We start from the raw sequence: 19,600 nt of genomic DNA, 5'->3' as shown, positions 1-19,600 counted from the left end.
GTACAGTGGATAAAGCACTGGCTCTGCATTCAGGAGGACCTGAATTCAAATCCAGCCTTAGACACTTGACATGAACTAGCTATGTGACCCTGGGCAAGTCACTTAACCCTCATTGCCCTACAAAAAAGAAAGAAAGAAATGCAATAAAAAGAATTTATGAGGTGCAAAATGAAATGAAAAATTCAATTTAAGAAGAGAGAAAAAGAAACAATTTAAAAAGATATCAGGTCAAAACTAACCATTCCTTCCTTCCCCTTCTTCTCCAGAATCATCACAGCAGTTAGGCAGGTACTTTCTAGAGGGCATTGAGAACTGAGATGTAGCTGCTGACACAAATTTTCACTTAGCTGGGCCTTTTTATATTTTGGGTAGCAACACAGTTACACAGTCTTCTCACCCCTTTAAAGAATTATCCCAGTCCAACACTCAGGGGAGCCACTGTCTGGCATGTCCCACTTCTGATATGGAAGGGAGAAGGAGGGGTGGGGAAGGAAGAGGAGGAGTCAGAGTCAGGACTTGCTTCAGTGATGGGAGCATGAGGATGTCCCCATGACTGCTAATCTATTACCAACACCTCCTTTCCTTTCCTGGCCTTCAATTTCTTCTTTTGCTTTCTGGTCTTCAACTCTAACTCCAGGGTGTCACCATCTTTAATGCCATAGTATCTGAGACATCTTTTCTGTCGAAGGAATTCGCCTTGGAATATCAGGACCTGCTCTGTCACTGGCTGCCTTTCCTGCTCTTCAATCTGCTGTTTCACCGTCAGGACAGTATCTCTGCTTTCAAGGGGGTAGGTTTGGCAGGTGTCATCAGGAAATTGCACATGGATTTTGCATCTGGCAGAACTGATGACCAGCACTTGGATTTTGATTTGGTAGAAGATCTCATATTCTTCCAGGGTGCTGTGTGCCATCAATACCTTGGGCTTTCTCTTGGGTTCCTTGAAGGAGAGCCGCTGATCATCTATAGGGATATTTTTAACTCTTTCAATCTCTTCTTTCATCTTTTGGATGGGGTCATAGGGATTCACACAGTATTTCAATGTCCAAAAATTAGGACGTGTTAGAATGACCTCTATATTTCTTGCTCCCTGGGGAAGAGAGAGAGAGAGAGAGAGAGAGAGAGAGAGAGAGAGAGAGAGAGAGAGAGAGAGAGAGAGAGAATGTTAAGTAGCTTTGGTTGTCCATGGGTCTCTATTGCCCTAGGTCCCAGCAAGCCCTTGTGGGAAATACACTGAATATTCTTTGTCACCCATTTCCATGCCCTCAACTACAGAGATCCTATAGTTAAAGAAAAATTATTCCAGTCCCAGGAAGAATCAATCCTGGGAATGGAGTTCGGCTCATCTAGCCCAGACTGCATTCACAGGAAGGCTTTGTTGGACCCAAGGAATCCCACAGTCACATTAGAGTCTATGAGGAGGGGAGGAAATAGATAGAGGTCTCTGCAGCTCCAAAGGGAGAGTCATTACCTTTACATTCCAGCTTGAGATGTGCCTTCCATTTTTCATTTGAAAGCAGGCCTGGCGAAGGCAGTGAGAAGCCTCCTTTGCTACCAGGTCCCACTCTGATCTATTTCCTACTTTGTTGGTGGGGTCTGCTGGGTCCAAGATGACTGGCCTATAATACCAAAGAAAATTGTCACTTTTGTTCAGGATGGATCCTTGTCCAGCTCTGTTGGAACCATTTGGGCCAGGCTAGAGTATTTTCCCCCTCCTAGCTGAGGATCATAGAATTTAAAATTGGAAAATAATTAGAAGATAATAGGGTCATAGATTTTGTGCAGGAAGAGACCTTAGAGGCAATTTAAGTAGCTAGGTGCCACAGGGTATAGAATGCCAGGCTTGGAGTCAGGAAGACTTGAGTTCAAATCCAGCCTCAGACACTTACTACTTGTGTGACCCTGGGCAAGCCACTTAATTTCTGTTTGCCTCAATTTCCCCAACTGAAAAATTGAGATAATTATAGTATCTATCTTCCAGGGTTGTTGTGAAGATCAAATGAGGTAATAATTGTAAAGTACCTAGAACAGTGCCTGGTACATAGTAAGTGCTATATAAATGCTAACTATTATTATCTTCATCATTATGTCCAACCTCTTCATTTTATAGATAAAGCAATGGAAGCTGTTGGGCAATCCTCTCAATCTCTTGAGTGAGGTATACCCATGGGGGTGGTCTGATAACCATGGGTCAAAGACAGGAAGCCAAATTGAAAGTAAAGAGATTTATTAGCATGCCAAGTAATCTGCTCTTAATAATAGCAAATTCAGGGAGTAACTAGGTGGCACAGTGGATAAAGCACTGTACCCCAGAAATCTGAATTTGCTATTTTTTTTTGTGGGGCAATGAGAGTTAAGTGACTTGCCCAGGGTCAAACAGCTAGTAAGTGTCAAATGTCTGAGGCCAGATTTGAATTCAGGTCCTCCTGAATCCAGGGCCAGTGCTTTATCCACTGTACCACCTAGCTGTCCTCCCCACTGCCACTTTTTTTTTTAGAACTGTTCAAGCTCACTTAGAGTATACAGCCAATTAGTAGTATTCTGTAGCAATCTAGGATAGAAAAGTAAAGCATTTTTCAGGCAAGGGAGAGGTAGAGAAAGAGGGGGATCAGTCAAGGCAGAAAAGGAGAGTATTTTGAATATAAGTGACAGGATATATTTCAGAATAAGAAAAGATTGCATGTTCAAGAGCAAGAGACAAGGGAAAATGACTTTTACAATTTTGAAAGAAGTCCTTTTAGACAAAACTTCAGTCTCTTATTGAAGGACAGCAAGTAACTGTTAGAGTAGTGAATGAGACCTTCCACTTTACCATATTTTTTATATAGATTGGGGACTTTCTAATATCAGACCACCAGGTGGTTGGGAGATGTCTATATTGTTAGTCCATCAAAATGTTAAAAATAGTTGTGGTTCTCATTTTTCTCCCCTCAAATCTCAGAGAAGGAAATGACTTGCTTAATTACTATTTCCATCAAAAAACATTCCATTAAAGTTGAGGGGATGCCCATTAATTGGGGAATGGCTGGACAGGTTGTGCTATATGAATGCAATGGAATACTATTGTGCCGTAAGAAATGATGAGCAGGAGGAGTTCAGAGAAACCTGGAGGGTCTTGCGTGGACTGATGATGAGTGAGATGAGCAGAACCAGAAGAACATTGTACACAGTATCATCAACATTGTGTGTTGACCTACTGTGATGGACTATATTCTTCTCACCAATGCAATGGTACAGAAGAGTTCCAGGGAACTCATGATAGAAGAGGATCTCCAAATCCATGAAAAAAAAGAACTGTGGAGTATAGATGCTGAATGAACCATACTATTTCTTTTGTTTTTGGTGCTGTTTTACTATTTTGAGGATTTTTATCATTGCTCTGATTTTTCTCTTATAACATGACTAATGCAGAAATATGTTTAATGTTATTATGTGTATATATATATATATATATATATATATATATATATATATATAACACCTATATCAGATTACCTGCTGTCTGGGGGGGGGGAAGAGGGGAGGGAGGGAGGAAAATCTGAAATTGGAAAGCTTGTATAAACAAAAGTTGAGAACTATCTTTACATGTAATGGGAAAACAATAAAATACTTTATTTAAAAAAAGAAACCATTCCATTAAAGTGAGGGGATATTCATCAATTGGGGACAGGTTGAACAAATTGTGGTCTATGATTGTGATGGAATACTATTGTGCTATAAGAAATGATGAGCAAGATGGTTTCAGAAAAAAACCTAGAAGACACATGAACTGATACAAGATGAAGTGAACAGAACCAGGAGAACATTGTATACAGTAAAAGCAATATTGTAACAATGATCAACCATGAAAGACTTAGCTACTCTGATCAAGACAATGATCAAAGACAATTCCAAAGGACCCATGTTGAAAAATGCTTTCCACCTCTGAAGAGAGAACTGATGAACTCTGAATGCAGATTGAAGCATTTAAAAAAATTTTATTTTTCTTATGTTTTCTTTAGCAAAGTGGCTAATATAGAAAAACAAAACAAAACAAAACAAAACCCCCAACATCCAGTAATTTGGCTTATAATCATTGTTACAATCTTTTGGAAGGCTGATACTGTTATGAAAATGTAACACTGTCTGTAGGCCTATTCATTAAGTCTTTTGTATTTCACCTCAACTCTGTACTGTTCAAACAACTCTTGGTATGTTTCTGCTGATTAAGTGGCCAGGCTTTGGCCAGTCCTCTTGTCTGAGATGCTAGGTAAGTCACTTAACCTCTCAGTGGCCCAGGCAAATTTCTCATACTATGGGTTTTAGAGAAAGTGCTGATCTGTGCTGGTAGAAGGAGTTTCCTCATGGGAAGTTTCATTCACAGAAGAAATCATAGATCTGGTACAACCAAAAATAGATACATATTTTTGGGGTTGTTATTCTTATTAATGTATATGTTTCCCCCTAGGAGAATGAAAGCTCCTTGAAAGAAGGTCTATTTTGTTTTGTCTTTGTATTCTCTGTATCTAATGCATGTCTGGCACATAGTAGATGTTCAATAAATGCTTGCTGTGTTGGGTTGATTCAACCCAACAAAATAGAATACAGCTAGGAAGTACCAATGCTGGTATTTGAAGTCAGAGTTTTTTGTGTTTAGAATTCTCTTTAGCAGCTGATACTGCCATTGGTCATGTTATTCTTCAGTCATGTCAGTCATGTCTCACTCTTTATGACCTCATTTGGAATCTTCTTGGCAAAGATACTGGAGTATTTTGCCATTTCAGTCTCCAGCTCATTTATAGATGAAGAAATGGAGGCAAACAGGACTAAGTGACTTGTCTAGGATCTCACAGTTAGTACATGTCTGAGGCTGGTTTTGAACCCAGGTCTTCCTGACTCCAGGCCTGGAACTCTATCAATTGCACTTCTAAGCTGTCCTTGAACCCTGAATACCTTCTGCAATGTCCTTGGCCAATGTTTATCTAGCTTCTTGTCTTCAAGACAATGGAACTCTTGTTCCATTGATGGAGAACTCACTACCTCCTGAAACAACCCTTGGGGTAAGAAGAAGAAGAAGGGAGAAGAGGAAGTTTTCAGTCAGAAAGTGAGGCCTTCTCCAAACCTTATGTCCCTGGTTCCTTGAGGGAATGGGTTTTTTGAGGTGAGGAATTTGATACAATTGACTAATTTCTTGCCCATCCTTGCCACTCTCTCCATTTAAACTTACAAGAACCCTCTACTATCATACTTCTTATTATGTAGGTTGTTGGAGACAATATGGTGCTATGGATTGGGCATTGGACTCAGGGTTAGGAAGACCTGGGATCACACCTACCTCAGATACTTATTCCCTGTATTACCCTTGGCAAGTTACTTAATCCCTCTGGGCCTCAGTTTCCTCATTTATAAAATGAGGGGGTACAACTCAGTGGCCTCTAATGTTCCTTCTAACTCTAAATCTATGATCCCATGATTAGTTAATGGGGTCACAGATGTTGAGCTTGAAAGGACCTTGGAGATCCTAGTCGAACCCCTTCATCTTACATTTGTATGATACATGTGCTATGAATACTGTTGTAAAGATAAGAGACTGTAGCAGACTATCCCAGTGCCTTCTGTACTTGGCTCCATGGGACAGTGTTTTGTAGACTTCTGAGGAAGAATGAAAGAGGGAGGGAAGGAGATAGAGATAGATAGATAGATAGATAGATAGATAGATAGATAGATAGAGAGAGAGAGAGAGAGAGAGAGAGAGAGAGAGAGAGAGAGAGAGAGCAGAGCAGAAGAAGAGTTCATTTTCCATCTGTCAGGTTCTGCATGACTGCTGCTCTCCTTCCCCCTTTTCCATTTCCTCCAGGACCTTACAAATTCCTGGCATAGAAGTTAAGGGATGACTAAATGACTCTCTTGCCAAGGAATGATGGATTGTGCTGGTGAAATTGCAGAGTAATTGTATTTGAAGAGAATGCTACTTTTCTTCTCACTTACTTATCAAAGAGGCACTAGCTGAAAATTTGGATCACTGTTAAGTGGGTCAATGATTATAAGGTGCTTTGTATCCCTTTTAGTAGATTTAAGGGGTTGTGGGGGCCATTTGTAAGGAATACAAGGAAATTTTGTGGTACCCTTATATAGCAGCAGAGACTGCTGTCATCTCCCAACAGGAAAGGAGCGAATTCAGGAGAAGATCATCCCATTTTACACTGAAACCAGCTGAGGGAACTGTTTCCTTATATACTTAGCGATTTGAGATTGGTTATCCTGGGGTTTGTAGTTCAGAGAACAAGCATTCTTTCTCAACCCTTTAAGAAATCTTGGGTTATCACAATCTGTGAGCCAGAAGATATGCCTGAGTCACACCCAGGAATTCTTTTTTTTTTTCTTTTTCTTTTTGGTGAGACAATTGGGGTTAAGTGACTTGCCCAGGGTCGCACAGTTAGTAAGTGTCAAGTGTCTGAGGTGTCTGAGGCCAGATTTGAACTCAGGTCCTCCTGAATCCAGGGCCAGTGCTCTATCCACTGGGCCACCTAGCTGCCCCCCCCCAAATTCTTAAAGAGACTTCCATAATTGGCAAGAGAGCAGACTGAAAGGAGTGGGGAGCCTATGAGCTGAGCAGCAGCAAGGGTAGATGGCAAGTCCCACCTGGCACTTAACTAGCTTATCTGGAAAGAATGGGCAACACAGTGACTACAGGTGAAAGTAGTAAATGGAAGGTGACCTGAGCTCTGGCAGAGAAGGGAGATACTGAGGCAGGCCACTAGACCCTTGCAGGCATCTTGGAACAAAGGACTTAGGATCTGCTAGTTGTTATCGCCTCTTTGAGCATGGAAGGCAAATATCTGAGTTTAATCTTTCTCTGATTTCCCCTCCATATTCAGACACAAGTATTAGAATATACTTGGATTCGCTCATCTAAGAGTTTCTCATACCCTGTTTTTGCCTGAAATACAAAAACCCCAGGGTTTAGCTGGAAAAATTTCTCAGAACCTCAATTTCCTCATCCGTAAAAATGCAATAAATAATGGTAACAATTACCTTACAGGGTCACTGTGTGACTCAACTAGCTAAGATTTTAATATAACACCTACTATGTTCTAGGCACTGTGCCAAACACTTTATAAATACACTCTCATTTGATCCTCACAACAACCCCAGAAGGCAGGTGCTATCATTATCCCCATTTTACAGTTTGGAAATTCAAGGAAGACAAAAGTTGAATGACTTGCCCAAGGTCACACAGCTGGTAAGTGCCTGAGACTAGATTTGAACTCAGGTCTTCTTGACTCCAGGCCCAGAGCTCTCACATCACCTGGAATGATTGACAGCTATTGCTATTTGACAGCTCATCTTTAGTCCCCACTGATCATCACCCATAGGGAACAGAGGCAAGGAGAGGAGAGTTACTTACCTTTTTTTATCCTTGGTTTGTGGTATGTACCTCAGCTGCTTTTTCACAAAGTGGCTGACTAGTGGAGTTTTGAACTTGTAATATTTAGTCCAGTAGATACATATATCTTTGTAATCCTTCAGCAACTTCATCACAGTGGCAAATCCTTCAGCTAGATTGAAGTTCTCTGCCTCTTTGGTTCCTGTCTCCCAGGCATAGATAGTCAGCAGCTCCAGGGCATATTTTGGGGGCAGATGCTTTCCTTGGTATTTGTTCTTCACATACTATTAAAAGAGATAGGGACATTTTGAGATCAAGGAGTTTTAGGACTGCAGATTGGGAATACTGCTAAGTAAAGTCCAAGGTCTCCTCCATCCAACTTTTCTCTACATGTTTCTCACCCATTTGAATTATTTGAGATAACTTAGAAACTTAGCTTGTCTCTTGAATTTCAAGGGTCCCATGAATTTCATTTTCACTCTTTCCTAAGATTTCTGGGTATTGATAAGACATCTCTGAGCCCCACTTTCACCATAGCCTAATCATATCTATACATTACACTAAAAGGGAGAAGGTGGGAAGAGAGCAAGAACTTAGTGGGCACTTACCATGTGCCAGGCATTGTATTAAACATTTATCATATTTGATATGAACATTGCTTTCAGGTCAAGGTGCAGCAACAACAGTTTTAGTGTCTAAAGATTTATTAGGTCATATAAGCGTCATGTGGTAAGGTCTTAATTTTTCTCTTGGGTCATCAGAGGGGGACAGAATTTGGGCTGGGAGAGGGCTGCTGAGGTCAAAGACAGTCCTGTAGAAATGGCCTAAGGGAAACAAGTCATACCTTTTCTGGGATTTAGGAGATACTGTGAAAGCAACCACTTGTAAGCAATAAATATATTTTAGTTAGAACTTGACCCTAACTTACCCTTATCTTACATTGTTTAGCCCTTTTTGTGTACTTGTTGGTCCAGCCAAACTGTCCTTGCTGTTCCTTACACACCTCTCTATCTCCCATCTCAGTGGTTTCCCATGCCTGGTGTGAGAACCAGGGCACCACCCCCCTGCCGAGATGACCTTTCCTGGCATCTGGAAGTTACCTCTATTCATAGAACCACCTGTAAGTCATGTCAATCAATGGACCAGCTAATTAACTTGGAGCTCTGTGTGGGGACTTCCCTGCTTCCTGTGTGACAGGGGGTTTCCAGGACAACTGGATGGGACTCGCTCTCTTTGGTTAGGGAAGAAGCTCATGGTGGCAGAAGGAGGAAGGTAGCCAGGTTTCCTAACTTTTGGAACTTCACATGTTCTCTCTTAGATGAAGGTGAAGGCGGCTTTCTCTCTCTCTCTTTGCTAACCCCTAATATACTTTAATAAATGTTTAAAAGCCTAAACTGTTGCTGAATTTATAAGTAAACTTAGCTAGTTCTTCGCCCCACCCCCTACTGGGGGCAGGTAAGGCGACCACACATTAGATTTTAGTCCTCACATTGGAATGCTCTCCCATCTCACTCCTGTCTCTTAGAATCTCCAGTTTTCTTCATAAGCTCAGCACAGACACCCACCTTCTACTTGAGGTTCTCTTCTTTTATTTAATTAAAGGACATCCTCTTTCTAGTTACCTAGGTTTGCAACTTCATCGTTATCCTCAACTGTTCACTCTCACTTGACCCATATATCTTATCACCTCTTGTGGTTTCTATCCAAAACGTCTCTCACCTATATCCCATCCTCTCCACTCACATAGCCACTGCCCTGAACCAGGACCTTATCACCTCACATCTGGATTATTGAAATAGCCTTTTAACTGGTCCCCCGGACTCAGTCTTTGCTCACTTTAATCTATCCTCTACTTAGCTGACAAGGTGATTTCCCCCCACCTCCAAAACACAGGACTGACCATGTTATTCTCTTACTCAACAAACTTCAGGGGCTCCTTATTGCTTCTAGGATGAAATACAAACTCCTTTCTTAGGCATTTATGGACCTATCCCTTCACAACTGGGCTCTTCTCTACATTTCCAAACTTTTTGCTCCTTTTCATGTATTACATGTTCTAGACAACCTGACACGTCTTTCTGCCCTCAAACACAATGCTTCATTTCCTGTCTCTCCACTGGCTCTCTTAGATGAAGGTGAAGGCGGCATGTACATGCATGTACATGCCTGGTACATGCTTCCTCCTCACCTCTGCCTTTTAGGATCTGTGACTTTCTTCAACGTTTAGAGCTCAGATGCCACCTTATGCAAGATACCTTTCCCTCTCTCCTCCCTGTTCCTAGAGCCTTCCCTTCTAAAGCTACCTTGTATCTACTCTGTATATATCTTGTATAGACCTATCTATCTATGTGCATGCCATCTCCCCAGAATTGTCCTTTCAGATTTATAAAGCCTTTTACCCAGATATGATTCTCACAACAGCTCTAGGAGATTGCCAGGTGTTAGAATCATTTCCATTTTACAGATGAGGAAACTGGGGCCAGGAAAAGTTAAATGACTTACCCAGGGCCACAGAGCCAGGAAATGTCTGAGGCAAGACTTGAACTCATCTGCCTCAATCCAAGTCTTGTGCTTTATCTGCTATGCTACCTAACTGCTTCCTTGAGGCTAGGGACTCTTTCACTTTGTATCTTTGGTGGTGGGTGTGTGTGTGGGGGTGCGGAACACAGTTCTTGGGACACGGCAAACACAATGCATGCTTATTGATTGTTTGATATAGACCTTATATCATCGATTCTTCACTATTTTTGTTTCCTGGACCCTTTTGGGGCCCAACGAAGCCCCAAAGATTGAATTTTACAATGCATGAAATAAAATACAAAGAATTACAAGGAAAACTACTTTATTTATTTTGTTTCTATTTAATAGCAAACACACCTTGTATTTTGGGGTATATGTTTGAACATATACATAGTATTTCCCCTGACAGAATGCCAGCTTCTTGAGGTCATGGATCATTTAATCAGCACCCAAGACAGCACCAACCGAGTTTTTTTTTGTTGTTGTTGTTGATTTAGCAATGCGACTTAGCAGTCTTTATACCTGAGTGGACATCTCACAAGACTCTAACATTTATGGTTGGAAGGGACCTTGGAGATTATCTAGTCCAACTCTATCATTTTAGAGATAAGGAACCAGAAATCTAGAGAAATGAAATGATCTGCCTCAGGTCTCCCAGGTTATCAATAGTAGAGCCAGGATTCAAACCTGGGGGAAAACACTCAATGCTCTTGCCAGAGGAATGTTGTAATGCGTCCAAAGGCACCTTTATGGTCACATCCTTCTCTTTATCACAAAGACGCTGCCATTTCCCTTGCCCACCCTTGTCTTTCCAGGCTGTTTCTCCCCTGACACCCAGAAGCCACTGTGAAGCCTCTGGTTGCCTCACCCATCTTACCTGTCGGTACCAGTGTTTCACTAGTCGAAGAAGGCTCTTCAGCTTGGTCGGACGATCTTTCACAAAACTTCTTTGCAGTTCACTGAAGGATGGAGTGAACTCTCCAGGGTACCCTTTCTCCTTGATTAGTTTTTCATAGACCTGCTGCTTAGTAAGTCCTGAATCTCCTGACGGGGGGGGGGGGAAGACATTGTGTGGATATAATAATCATCTTAAAACAAAATCTGGCCATATCACTTCCCTACTCAAAAATGCTCAGTGGTTTCCTAACATCCCTAGGATAAAATGCCTCAATTTGACATCGATAGACCTTCACAATCTGGCTCCAATCTATCTTTTCAGCCTTATTAGTTTTATATTAAAATGAAGATGCAATTTTTTTCCACCCATGTTTGTGGAACTGTCTCTACCCCCTCCCCACCCTCTATGAAAGCTGTCCAATTCCTTTGTGAACCCCTGGTTAAGAACCCTTGTCCTAGAAAGACTGTCTTTTCAAGAAGGCATTAGTTTGTTCTTACCTAGAGCATCAAAGACTGGCAGCACATCCACATGGATCAATTTCTTCCTCTTTTTTGACTGGACATCGAAGTTCAGGGATCGTGGGGGCACGGACCTCTTTGAGGACTCTTGTTTAGAGATGTTGGTAATATCATAGGCTATGCTTTTTTGGCATTCCTCGAGTTTCTCCATCATGAATTCAATGATGGTATGTCGGTGTTTGTATTGGTCTTTGTAGCTGGAGAAGCAATTCAGGAAAAGGAGCACGTCCACATCAGATATGTGTTTTATGTCTGTACCCTTGGAGAAGGAGCCTCCCTACCAAAGAAAGACCAGGTTCATTATCATCTGGGGTGGGATGGAAATCGAGTTGCCTTTGTTACCAAAGTGGAATTCTCTAAGGCCTCTAAGCTGGAGCATTTATGAATCACAACATCCTAGGTATAGAGCTCCAAGGGATGGTGCAAGTCATTGAGTCCAAAATCATCATTTTACAAATGAAGAGACATAGCTTGCCCAAGGTCACACAGGTAGTAAATGACAGAGCCAGGATTTGAGCCCTTGTTCTCTGACTCTGTCACTTTTCTTTTCATTGTGTCATAGGCTCAGAAAGGCCCTTTGGTCTCCATTATGGAAAATATCTTTTGGACCATCTCTGTCCTCATGATACCAGAGAGGAAGAGAGAAAAGAAGCATTTATTTAGTGCCTACTGTGTGCCAGACAGTATACTAAGAATTTTAGAAACATCATTTTATTTGATCCTCAATAATTTTGAGAGGTAGGTACTATTGTCTCCACTTTACAGTTGAGGAAATTGAGTCAGACAGAGATCAAGTGGCTTGCCCTGAACCACACAGCTAGTAAATGTCTGAGGTTGTATTTGAACTCGGGTCTTCCTGACTCCAGGCCCAGTGCCCTATCCACTGTAACACATAGTCCAGAGACTGGAGAAAGCCACATTCCCTGCCCCTTGAACTGCGGCAATTAGATAGTCAGAAATTCCTAGACTTTCTGATTTGAGAGATTTTGATCTTTGGCACTCGAGGAAGGAGGAAGATAGATAGGATTGAGAAAGGACGAGAAGTTTATCCAAGAAATTCATGTTTGGGTCTTTCTTCACTGAGGACTCCCAAAATGAGTTCTGATGAAGATAAAAGGTGAGTTATCTAAAAAAAAACTATTGTGAATCCAAAGGAAACTCATGAACTTAGATTTTTAAAAGCCATGCAGAAAAGATGGAAGTAAATATAGGTAACAGAAGAGAAGTCTAAAAGCATAGCACAATCCTAAGGGAAATGTGTGGAAGAGAGTGGAGTGGGAGCTGAGAACAGAGGATATGAGAGGCAGAGGAAGGATTTTATCAAAGAGACAGAGGAGTTGGCATTAGAGGAGATAGTGGTAAACTTTAGCTTGTTCTGGAACTATTCAGAGAGTATGCTCAAACTTTTTAGAGGTTGTTCACATTTTCCCAAAGAGGAAACTGGGTTGCTGGGTGGGGGATGAGCCTGGATCAAGGGGTTTGGCCTTAATTTATCAAATATCTCTGTGCCACTTGATTCAGAGGAATCAGAAAGTGGACCCAGAGTAGTTCCTGGAGAGAGCTCACCTTTTTACCTAGAGCCAGCAGCAGTGGACAGAGGAGAGAGGGAATATGTATAGAGTAGGTCATAGTGGATATGTCCTATTGGGGAAATTAATGGCTGGCTTAAGGGTTCAGGGTAACATCTACTTGTGAAGTAAGGAGCAGGTGATCCCAGGTCCTCATGTCTCTTTTCTCTCACCCCCCACACAAGGTGAACCTCAAATACTTTTCTTCTTCCTATCCGATTCCCTGGCTATCACTGATGCTCATGTTCTTTGAAAAGTCTTAGTGACTTAGGATCATAGATCTAATCCTCTAATTTTATAGTGGAAGAAACAGAGGCCTATGAGATTAAATGACTTGTCCAAAGTCACACAGGTAGGAAGTATCAGAGGTAAGATTTGAACCCAGGGTTTCTGACCTCAGAGCCAGTGTTCCTTCTGCCATGATATCACCCTTCCTCCTATTCTTAGGTGGGGTTGTGTTTGCCTATTCTGAAGAATGGAACTTGTTCTTACCTTCACCACCTTCATCACCTTGACCTGTTGGTTTCCTATGGAACAGTCCTGGAAACACTGCTCTTTAAAGAATCTCGCCATCCTGTTAAAAACATCTTGGAGCTCCTTCTTCCACTCTGTATCTGGCTGAAGCACTTCAGCCACAAAGACATCGAGCTCCTCAGCAGGGGTGTCATACAAGCCCTTTAACATCTCTGTCTCTGCCAGGCTGGGTGAAAAGCTCCAGAAAAATACTCAGACCTCTCTCTGCAGAAGCTCTTTTTAAAGGAGGCTTTAACTTCCCAGACTTCACCCACCCCCACTCCACCAATCAGATTAAAGGTCAGAAGGAGTGTTTTCACTTTCCTTCTCAGTTTGGAATTTGCTGGGAAACTGAAACTCTCTGTCTCTTCTCAAGGTAGCCCTGATTCAGAACCTCAGGATTTGCCCTCCCAGAACACAATCTACCTGGAAGGACTTAACTCCTTCTCCTCAACCGGACCAAGAAGGATGGGAGCACAGCTCTGGGACTTGACCATGGTAATGTCATGTGATTGGATATTAGATCATAAATCTCACAGTCACTTGACACTTGAATGAGTGGAGTGAATGAAAAAGCATTTATTAAGTGCTACCTGTGTACCAAGCACTGGATAACTTAGGATACAAGGAGAAAAAAATCATGACAGCCCTTGCTCTCCAGTAGCTCATACTACTGGAATACACGTAACAGGGTTTAGCTGCAGGATGAATGGAAAGGCCCAGAGGTCCTAAGCGTGCAGAGAGAGGCTAGACAGCAAGACCCAGGAGACCACTGGGTACATTGGCAGATCATTTGATAGTGCCCAGAGGTCTGGAGGGCATAGTGACAGGGCAGATGGTGTGAGGATTGAAATCGCCCAACCTGCAATAAAGAGACTGAGGCAGAGTTCTGAGCTAATGGCACTTGATTAAAAGGTCCATGGGCCCTTCTAATGAAGTGGACCTCAGATCTTTCTCACAATCTGAGATCCCTCTTCTTCCAGGGCCTTATCTTTATAGAGTTTGATTCCCAAATATGCAAAAGAGGCATGGTGAAATGCAGAACTCCATTGGTTGATGGACCTTGCTTTTGAGGGCCCAAAATGACAAATTAGGGAGGGGGGGTGTCAGGTTGGGTGAAACATGGGGCATCTCCACTGACTAAATGGTCATATGATGTTCACCTGCTCATGATGGACAAGAGAGAGAGGTCTGGAGGTACAAAAATAAGTTGGAGGACTTGCCATGTAATTAAGTCACCTCTGCCACACTGGGCATGGTCACCATGACAAGGAAAAAATAAGGATGGAGTGCCTCTACTTAGCTTCCTAAGATTAAGCACTTGAACTTACAATCTGAAGCTTATAGCTCTGGGGCCTAATATATAGAACTTATAATCACTATCCCTATGGAATCGTATCAAATTGATTAATACTGATTGGAATAGAGGAGGGGTCCAAGTGAATTATTTCTCACTATGGTATAGCCCAGAGGACCTTAGGACAAAATGGCAGCATAGATGGTAAGTTTGGGTGGTCCTCCAATTTACCAGAATGAGTGGAGTTGGTGACTCTCTGAAAAATGGGCATACATATTCATTCTGCAGGTTAGAAAGCCTTGATAGACCTGGCCCATCATTATGTGGAAGCAGGGAGGAGGATGGAGGGTGACATTGAAGTGGGAATTCTGGATTCTCTTCTTTTGGGTCGGGGGTGGGATTTTTAGTGTCCATCTATAAAGGATGGAGAGTTATTGGCAGGAAGTTTTTGGGAAAGGAGCCCTTTTGCCAGCAGACCTGTGGGACCCTAATGGCCTGTGCTCAAACAGATGGGGTGGGGGAGACAGGGAAGGGCATCCCCACTCATGGCTGTCCCTGCCCAGTCATTACCAATAGAGTCCTCTCTCTTTCAAACTATTCCTGTTTGTTTTTTCTTTTTATTCCTCCCTTTTTGATGAAGGGATTCCATAAATCCTTCACATTTAGTTGTTAGTTTTCTCCCAAGACATATTGCAGTAGTAGCAAGAACTTTAGATTTGAGTCAGGAGACCTGGGTTGGAATCCCATCTCAGTCACTTACTACTGTATGACCTTGGGTGAGTCACTTCTCTCAGGGCTTCAGATGCCATATTGGTTAAATGGAATTGCATTATATGACCAGGGCTAAGTCAGTGATCTTATGATCCTTAAATGTAATTAAGTCACCTTTGAAAGGAAAAAGGTCAATAATCAATGTCTTGACCGCTTTGCCCTATACTTGCTAATCTTTTATCAGCTATAATCTTTAGGATAACAAATTACTGTGATTTATAGTAAGAACATAGTCCTGGGTAAAAACCTGTGTATATCCAAACTTTGATGTCTTAGGGAAAAATCCTGTGTTAGTTAACCTTAGAAGTGTAACTAAATCATCATAAAGTGTGTATCTTAAGTATGTGACCATAACAAGCATACCTATGTATTAATCTTTATATTAAAATAATTGTAAAGGGCTAATTGAGACATCATGGAAAGAACAAAGTTGGGACATCATAAAGTTAGCAGATAATGACTTATAAAACGTAATCTTGCATGAATCAGCTTCTAGAGGACTTTGCTGTACCATATATAAATCAAGAGACCTATTAAGAGCCATGGATTTTGTTATCTTGGGGTCTCAGACTTTCCTGGTTGAATTGTAGACCCCATCTTTGTTTCTCTTATTAAAGGTTGATTTATTTGCCGAGAAAGGCTTCCCAGTTTCTTTTTTTTACACCTTGGAGTCAGTTCAATTGGAAGAGCACCTCAGAAAAAAGGATTAGGCACACATTGGGTCTAAGGTCCAAGGTCCATTTTCAGACACTCCACCTGAGGCTGTGCTACTCTCAGTACTGAATTTAGTATTCCAGGGATAGTCTGGGCATGACAGAGCAGAGCAGAGAACAATAGGAATAACTTTTCTTCCTTATTCCTGCATGCTCTCTTGTAGTTCAGATTCTGCTACATTACACTAGTGACTCAGATTGACCTTTGGGTTCCCTGAAACCTCCAGATCTTTTTTCCAAAGGAACCATTGTTTAGACATGCCTTGCCCATCTTGTGCTTGTGAGCCTGAATTATTATTATTATTATTATTTTTTTGGTGAGGCAATTGAGATTAAGTGACTTGCCCAGGGTCACACAGCTAGTAAGTGCCAAGTATCTGAGGCCGGATTTGAACTCAGGTCCTCCTGAATCCAGGGCTGGTGCTCTATTCACTGTGCCACCTAGCTGTTCCTTGAGTTTGAATATTTCTAACCTAAATGTAAGACTTTGCATTTGTTCTATTCAGATCAATGCTCTAACTTGTCAAGGATTAAAAAAATCCTACTTTTGTCATCTGATGGGATAGCCATTTCTCCTAGCTTTGTATTATCCAAAAATCTGACCGGCTTGTCATGTAAACCTTTATCCAATGTTAAAAACAATCAAACAAAGAAAAGTTAAACTATGCAAAGCCAAGTACCTGGGACACTCCACAGGAGACTTACTTTCAAGTTGATACTGAATCAATCAACCAATCCACAAACATTTATTCATTTTTATGTGCCAGATTCTAGTTTAAAGAAAGGAACAATTTTTACTTTGCGAAGGGCTTGTATTCCCATGAACAGCTACTGCTTGAGTCATGGAACAATTCAATTATAATGTTTATGTGGTCTAGTGGTACTTATCCCAATTCCCACTCCCATTAATACTTTTTTTTGGGGGGGGGCAGGGTAATAGGGGTTAAGTGACTTGCCCAGGGTCTCACAGCTAGTGTCAAGTGTCTGAGGCTGGATTTGAACTCAGGTCCTCCTGAATCCAGGGCTGGTGCTTTAGCCACTGTGCCACCTAGCTGCCCCCCAACTCCCACTCTCATTGAGGTTCTTAGAATAAAACTATATATAGACCTCAGGGTTCTCAGGAGGGGCACTAAGTGATCACAAGTCATTGCTTCTTCAAGCTATCAACCCAAGTCATATTTTCAGTATGTTGCCTCTAATACCAATTGCCACATATCTCTTCAATATCTTTTTTTATTTTTATTTTATTTTATTTTTTTTGGTGAGGCAATTGGGGTTAAGTGACTTGCCCAGGGTCACACAGCTAATAAATGTTAAGTGTCTGAGGTCGGATTTGAACTCAGGTCCTCCTGAATCCAGGGCCAGTGCTCTATCCACTGCACCAACTAGCTGCCCCCTCTTCAATATCTTCTAACCAGTGCCACTTAATACCTCTTCAATACCATTGATGAGTGTCTCAATATCATTTAACCAATTACTTCAATTAGATTTTACAAAAGGGATATTTACTGAGAAGATAGAGAAAAGAGCAGATGGATAAAGTATCTCTTCCTCACCCTACCTCCATGTCCAGAGGCACACTCTTCCCAGAACCACTTCAGACCCTGGGGAGAGTGGTCTCAAACTTAGAGTAGTTGCTACAAAGCGTTTGCCCATCAAATTCAGTTTGGAATGTGGAATAAAAGGGTAATTTGGACACACTTGGCTGCTATGAATACACTTCTTGGTTACTTCCAGGGTGGAGTTCATCTATAAAACAGCAAGTCAATTTGTAACTCTGAACATGGCAAGTTTCTTCAGTCAATGCCAATGTATTTCCCATGCCCTTTCATCTAAAGCTATTCAAGGATCTGAAAATCGATGAAGGATATTTTGGACTTATGATCAGTGAATTAACACATAGTTCAAAGCCCTTATTGACTGCTCTTATCTGACAAAAATATTAGGGTGTAGTTTCTTGTCATTTATTTTAAGTGGATAGAAGCTAGGTGGCTCAGTGGATGGAATGCCTGTCCTGGAATCAGAAAGACCTGAGTTCAAATCCAGCCTCAGACACTTCCTAGCTGTGTGACCCTGGGCAAGTTACTTCACCCTGTTTGATTCAGTTTCCTCATCTGTAAAATGAGCTGGAGAAGGAAATGGCAAACCACTCCAGGATCTTTGCCAAGAAAACCCCAAATGGGGTCAGGAAGAGTCAGACATGACTGAAAAACAACTTAATAATAAAGCATGCTTGCTTAACTCAAGTTATTCTACCACCCAGCCCTACATATGTGCATACTTATTTGCCTCTATGTTGGAGATAGAGACTTTTAACCTTTCTTTGTCTTGTCAGTATTTGGGACAGTGGCTGGCACATAGAGAACTCCTAATAGATGTTTTTTAATTGACTGATGTTTGGAAACTGTAATCACATGAAAGGCACTTCTATCAGTTTTCTGGCTTGGGGCCCATTATCTCTTGCCCTCAGTACCCATGAGTTGTGGTGCTGAGTCATGAAGATAAATAGTGTGAAACCAAGTTACGTTTGTGTAGCATTTGGAAGGTGATAAAAGACACTTCCTCATTTCCTCATTTGGACTCTGCAGCAGATCAGTTTCGTGATCAGTTTCATTTCTCACTTAGGTTCCTTTTTTTCTTTTAATGACCTCAGAGTCCCTGGGTTTGAATCCCAGTTCTGCCACTTACTACCTGTGTAACCTTAGGCAAGTCACCACACCTCCCTGGGTCTCAGTTTTCTTATATATAAAATGAGAGGGTTGAACTAGTGGTTTTGGGGGCTCCTTCTAGTCCTAGAAATGTTTGAAGACTCAAAGTTTACTTTAGTACTATTGTTTCTATCACTCAAAGACTATGGTCTCTGGCTGTCATCCCAGGGACTGAATAAAGATTCAATTTATTTTCTTTCTTTCTTTCTTTCTTTCTTTCTTTCTTTCTTTCTTTCTTTCTTTCTTTCTTTCTTTCTTTCTTTCTTTCTTTCTTTCTTTCTTTCTTTCTTTCTTTCTTTCTTTCTTTCTTTCTTTCTTTCTTTCTTTCTCTTTCTTTTTTAGTGAGGCAATTGGAGTTAAGTGACTTGCCCAGGGTCACACAGCTAGTAAGTGTTAAGTGTCTGAGGCCGGATTTGAACTCAGGTACTCCTGACTCTAGGGCCGGTGCTCTATCCACTGCGCCACCTAGCTGCCCCTAAGATTCAATTTAACAAACATCTATTGTTGTTGTTGTTGAATTATTTCCGGTTGTGTCAGACTCTTTGTGACCCCATTTGGGATTTTCTTGGTAAAGATACTGGAGTGGTTTGCTATTTCCTTCTCCAGCTCATTTTACTGGTGAGGAAATGGAGACAAATAGGGTGAAATGACTTTCTCAAGGTCATGCAGCTAATAAGTGTCTGAGGCTGGGTTGGAACTTAGGTCTTCCTGACTCCAGACCAGGTACT

General features: G+C 41.5%; 1 protein-coding gene across 1 annotated transcript; it reads right to left on the bottom strand.

Annotated features, from left to right (window-relative positions):
* Positions 1-556: 556 nt before the first annotated feature.
* Positions 557-13,554, bottom strand: LOC122744419 (2'-5'-oligoadenylate synthase-like protein 2). Its single transcript, XM_043989906.1, has 6 exons — positions 13,363-13,554; positions 11,282-11,579; positions 10,764-10,927; positions 7,388-7,650; positions 1,472-1,619; positions 557-1,090 (listed from the first exon to the last, which is right to left on the bottom strand). Exons 1-6 carry the CDS (start codon positions 13,552-13,554, stop codon positions 557-559), a joined length of 1,599 nt encoding a protein of 532 aa, XP_043845841.1.
* Positions 13,555-19,600: the final 6,046 nt, after the last annotated feature.

Source organism: Dromiciops gliroides, chromosome 1, assembly GCF_019393635.1.
Source record: "Dromiciops gliroides isolate mDroGli1 chromosome 1, mDroGli1.pri, whole genome shotgun sequence".
Classification (NCBI taxonomy): domain Eukaryota; kingdom Metazoa; phylum Chordata; class Mammalia; order Microbiotheria; family Microbiotheriidae; genus Dromiciops; species Dromiciops gliroides.
The sequence above is the reverse complement of the archived record's forward strand: the minus strand, read 5'-3'. Positions and strand labels throughout refer to the sequence as shown.

Coding starts and splice junctions, on each gene's coding strand:
- LOC122744419 (XM_043989906.1), bottom strand. CDS start 13,554: ATGTTAAAGGGCTTGTATGACACCCCTGCTGAGGAGCTCGATGTCTTT. Junction 7,651..10,763: donor TGAAACACTGGTACCGACAG/GTAAGATGGGTG, acceptor CTCTTTTAATAG/TATGTGAAGAACAAATACCA. Junction 1,091..1,471: donor TCTCAAGCTGGAATGTAAAG/GTAATGACTCTC, acceptor TCTCTTCCCCAG/GGAGCAAGAAATATAGAGGT.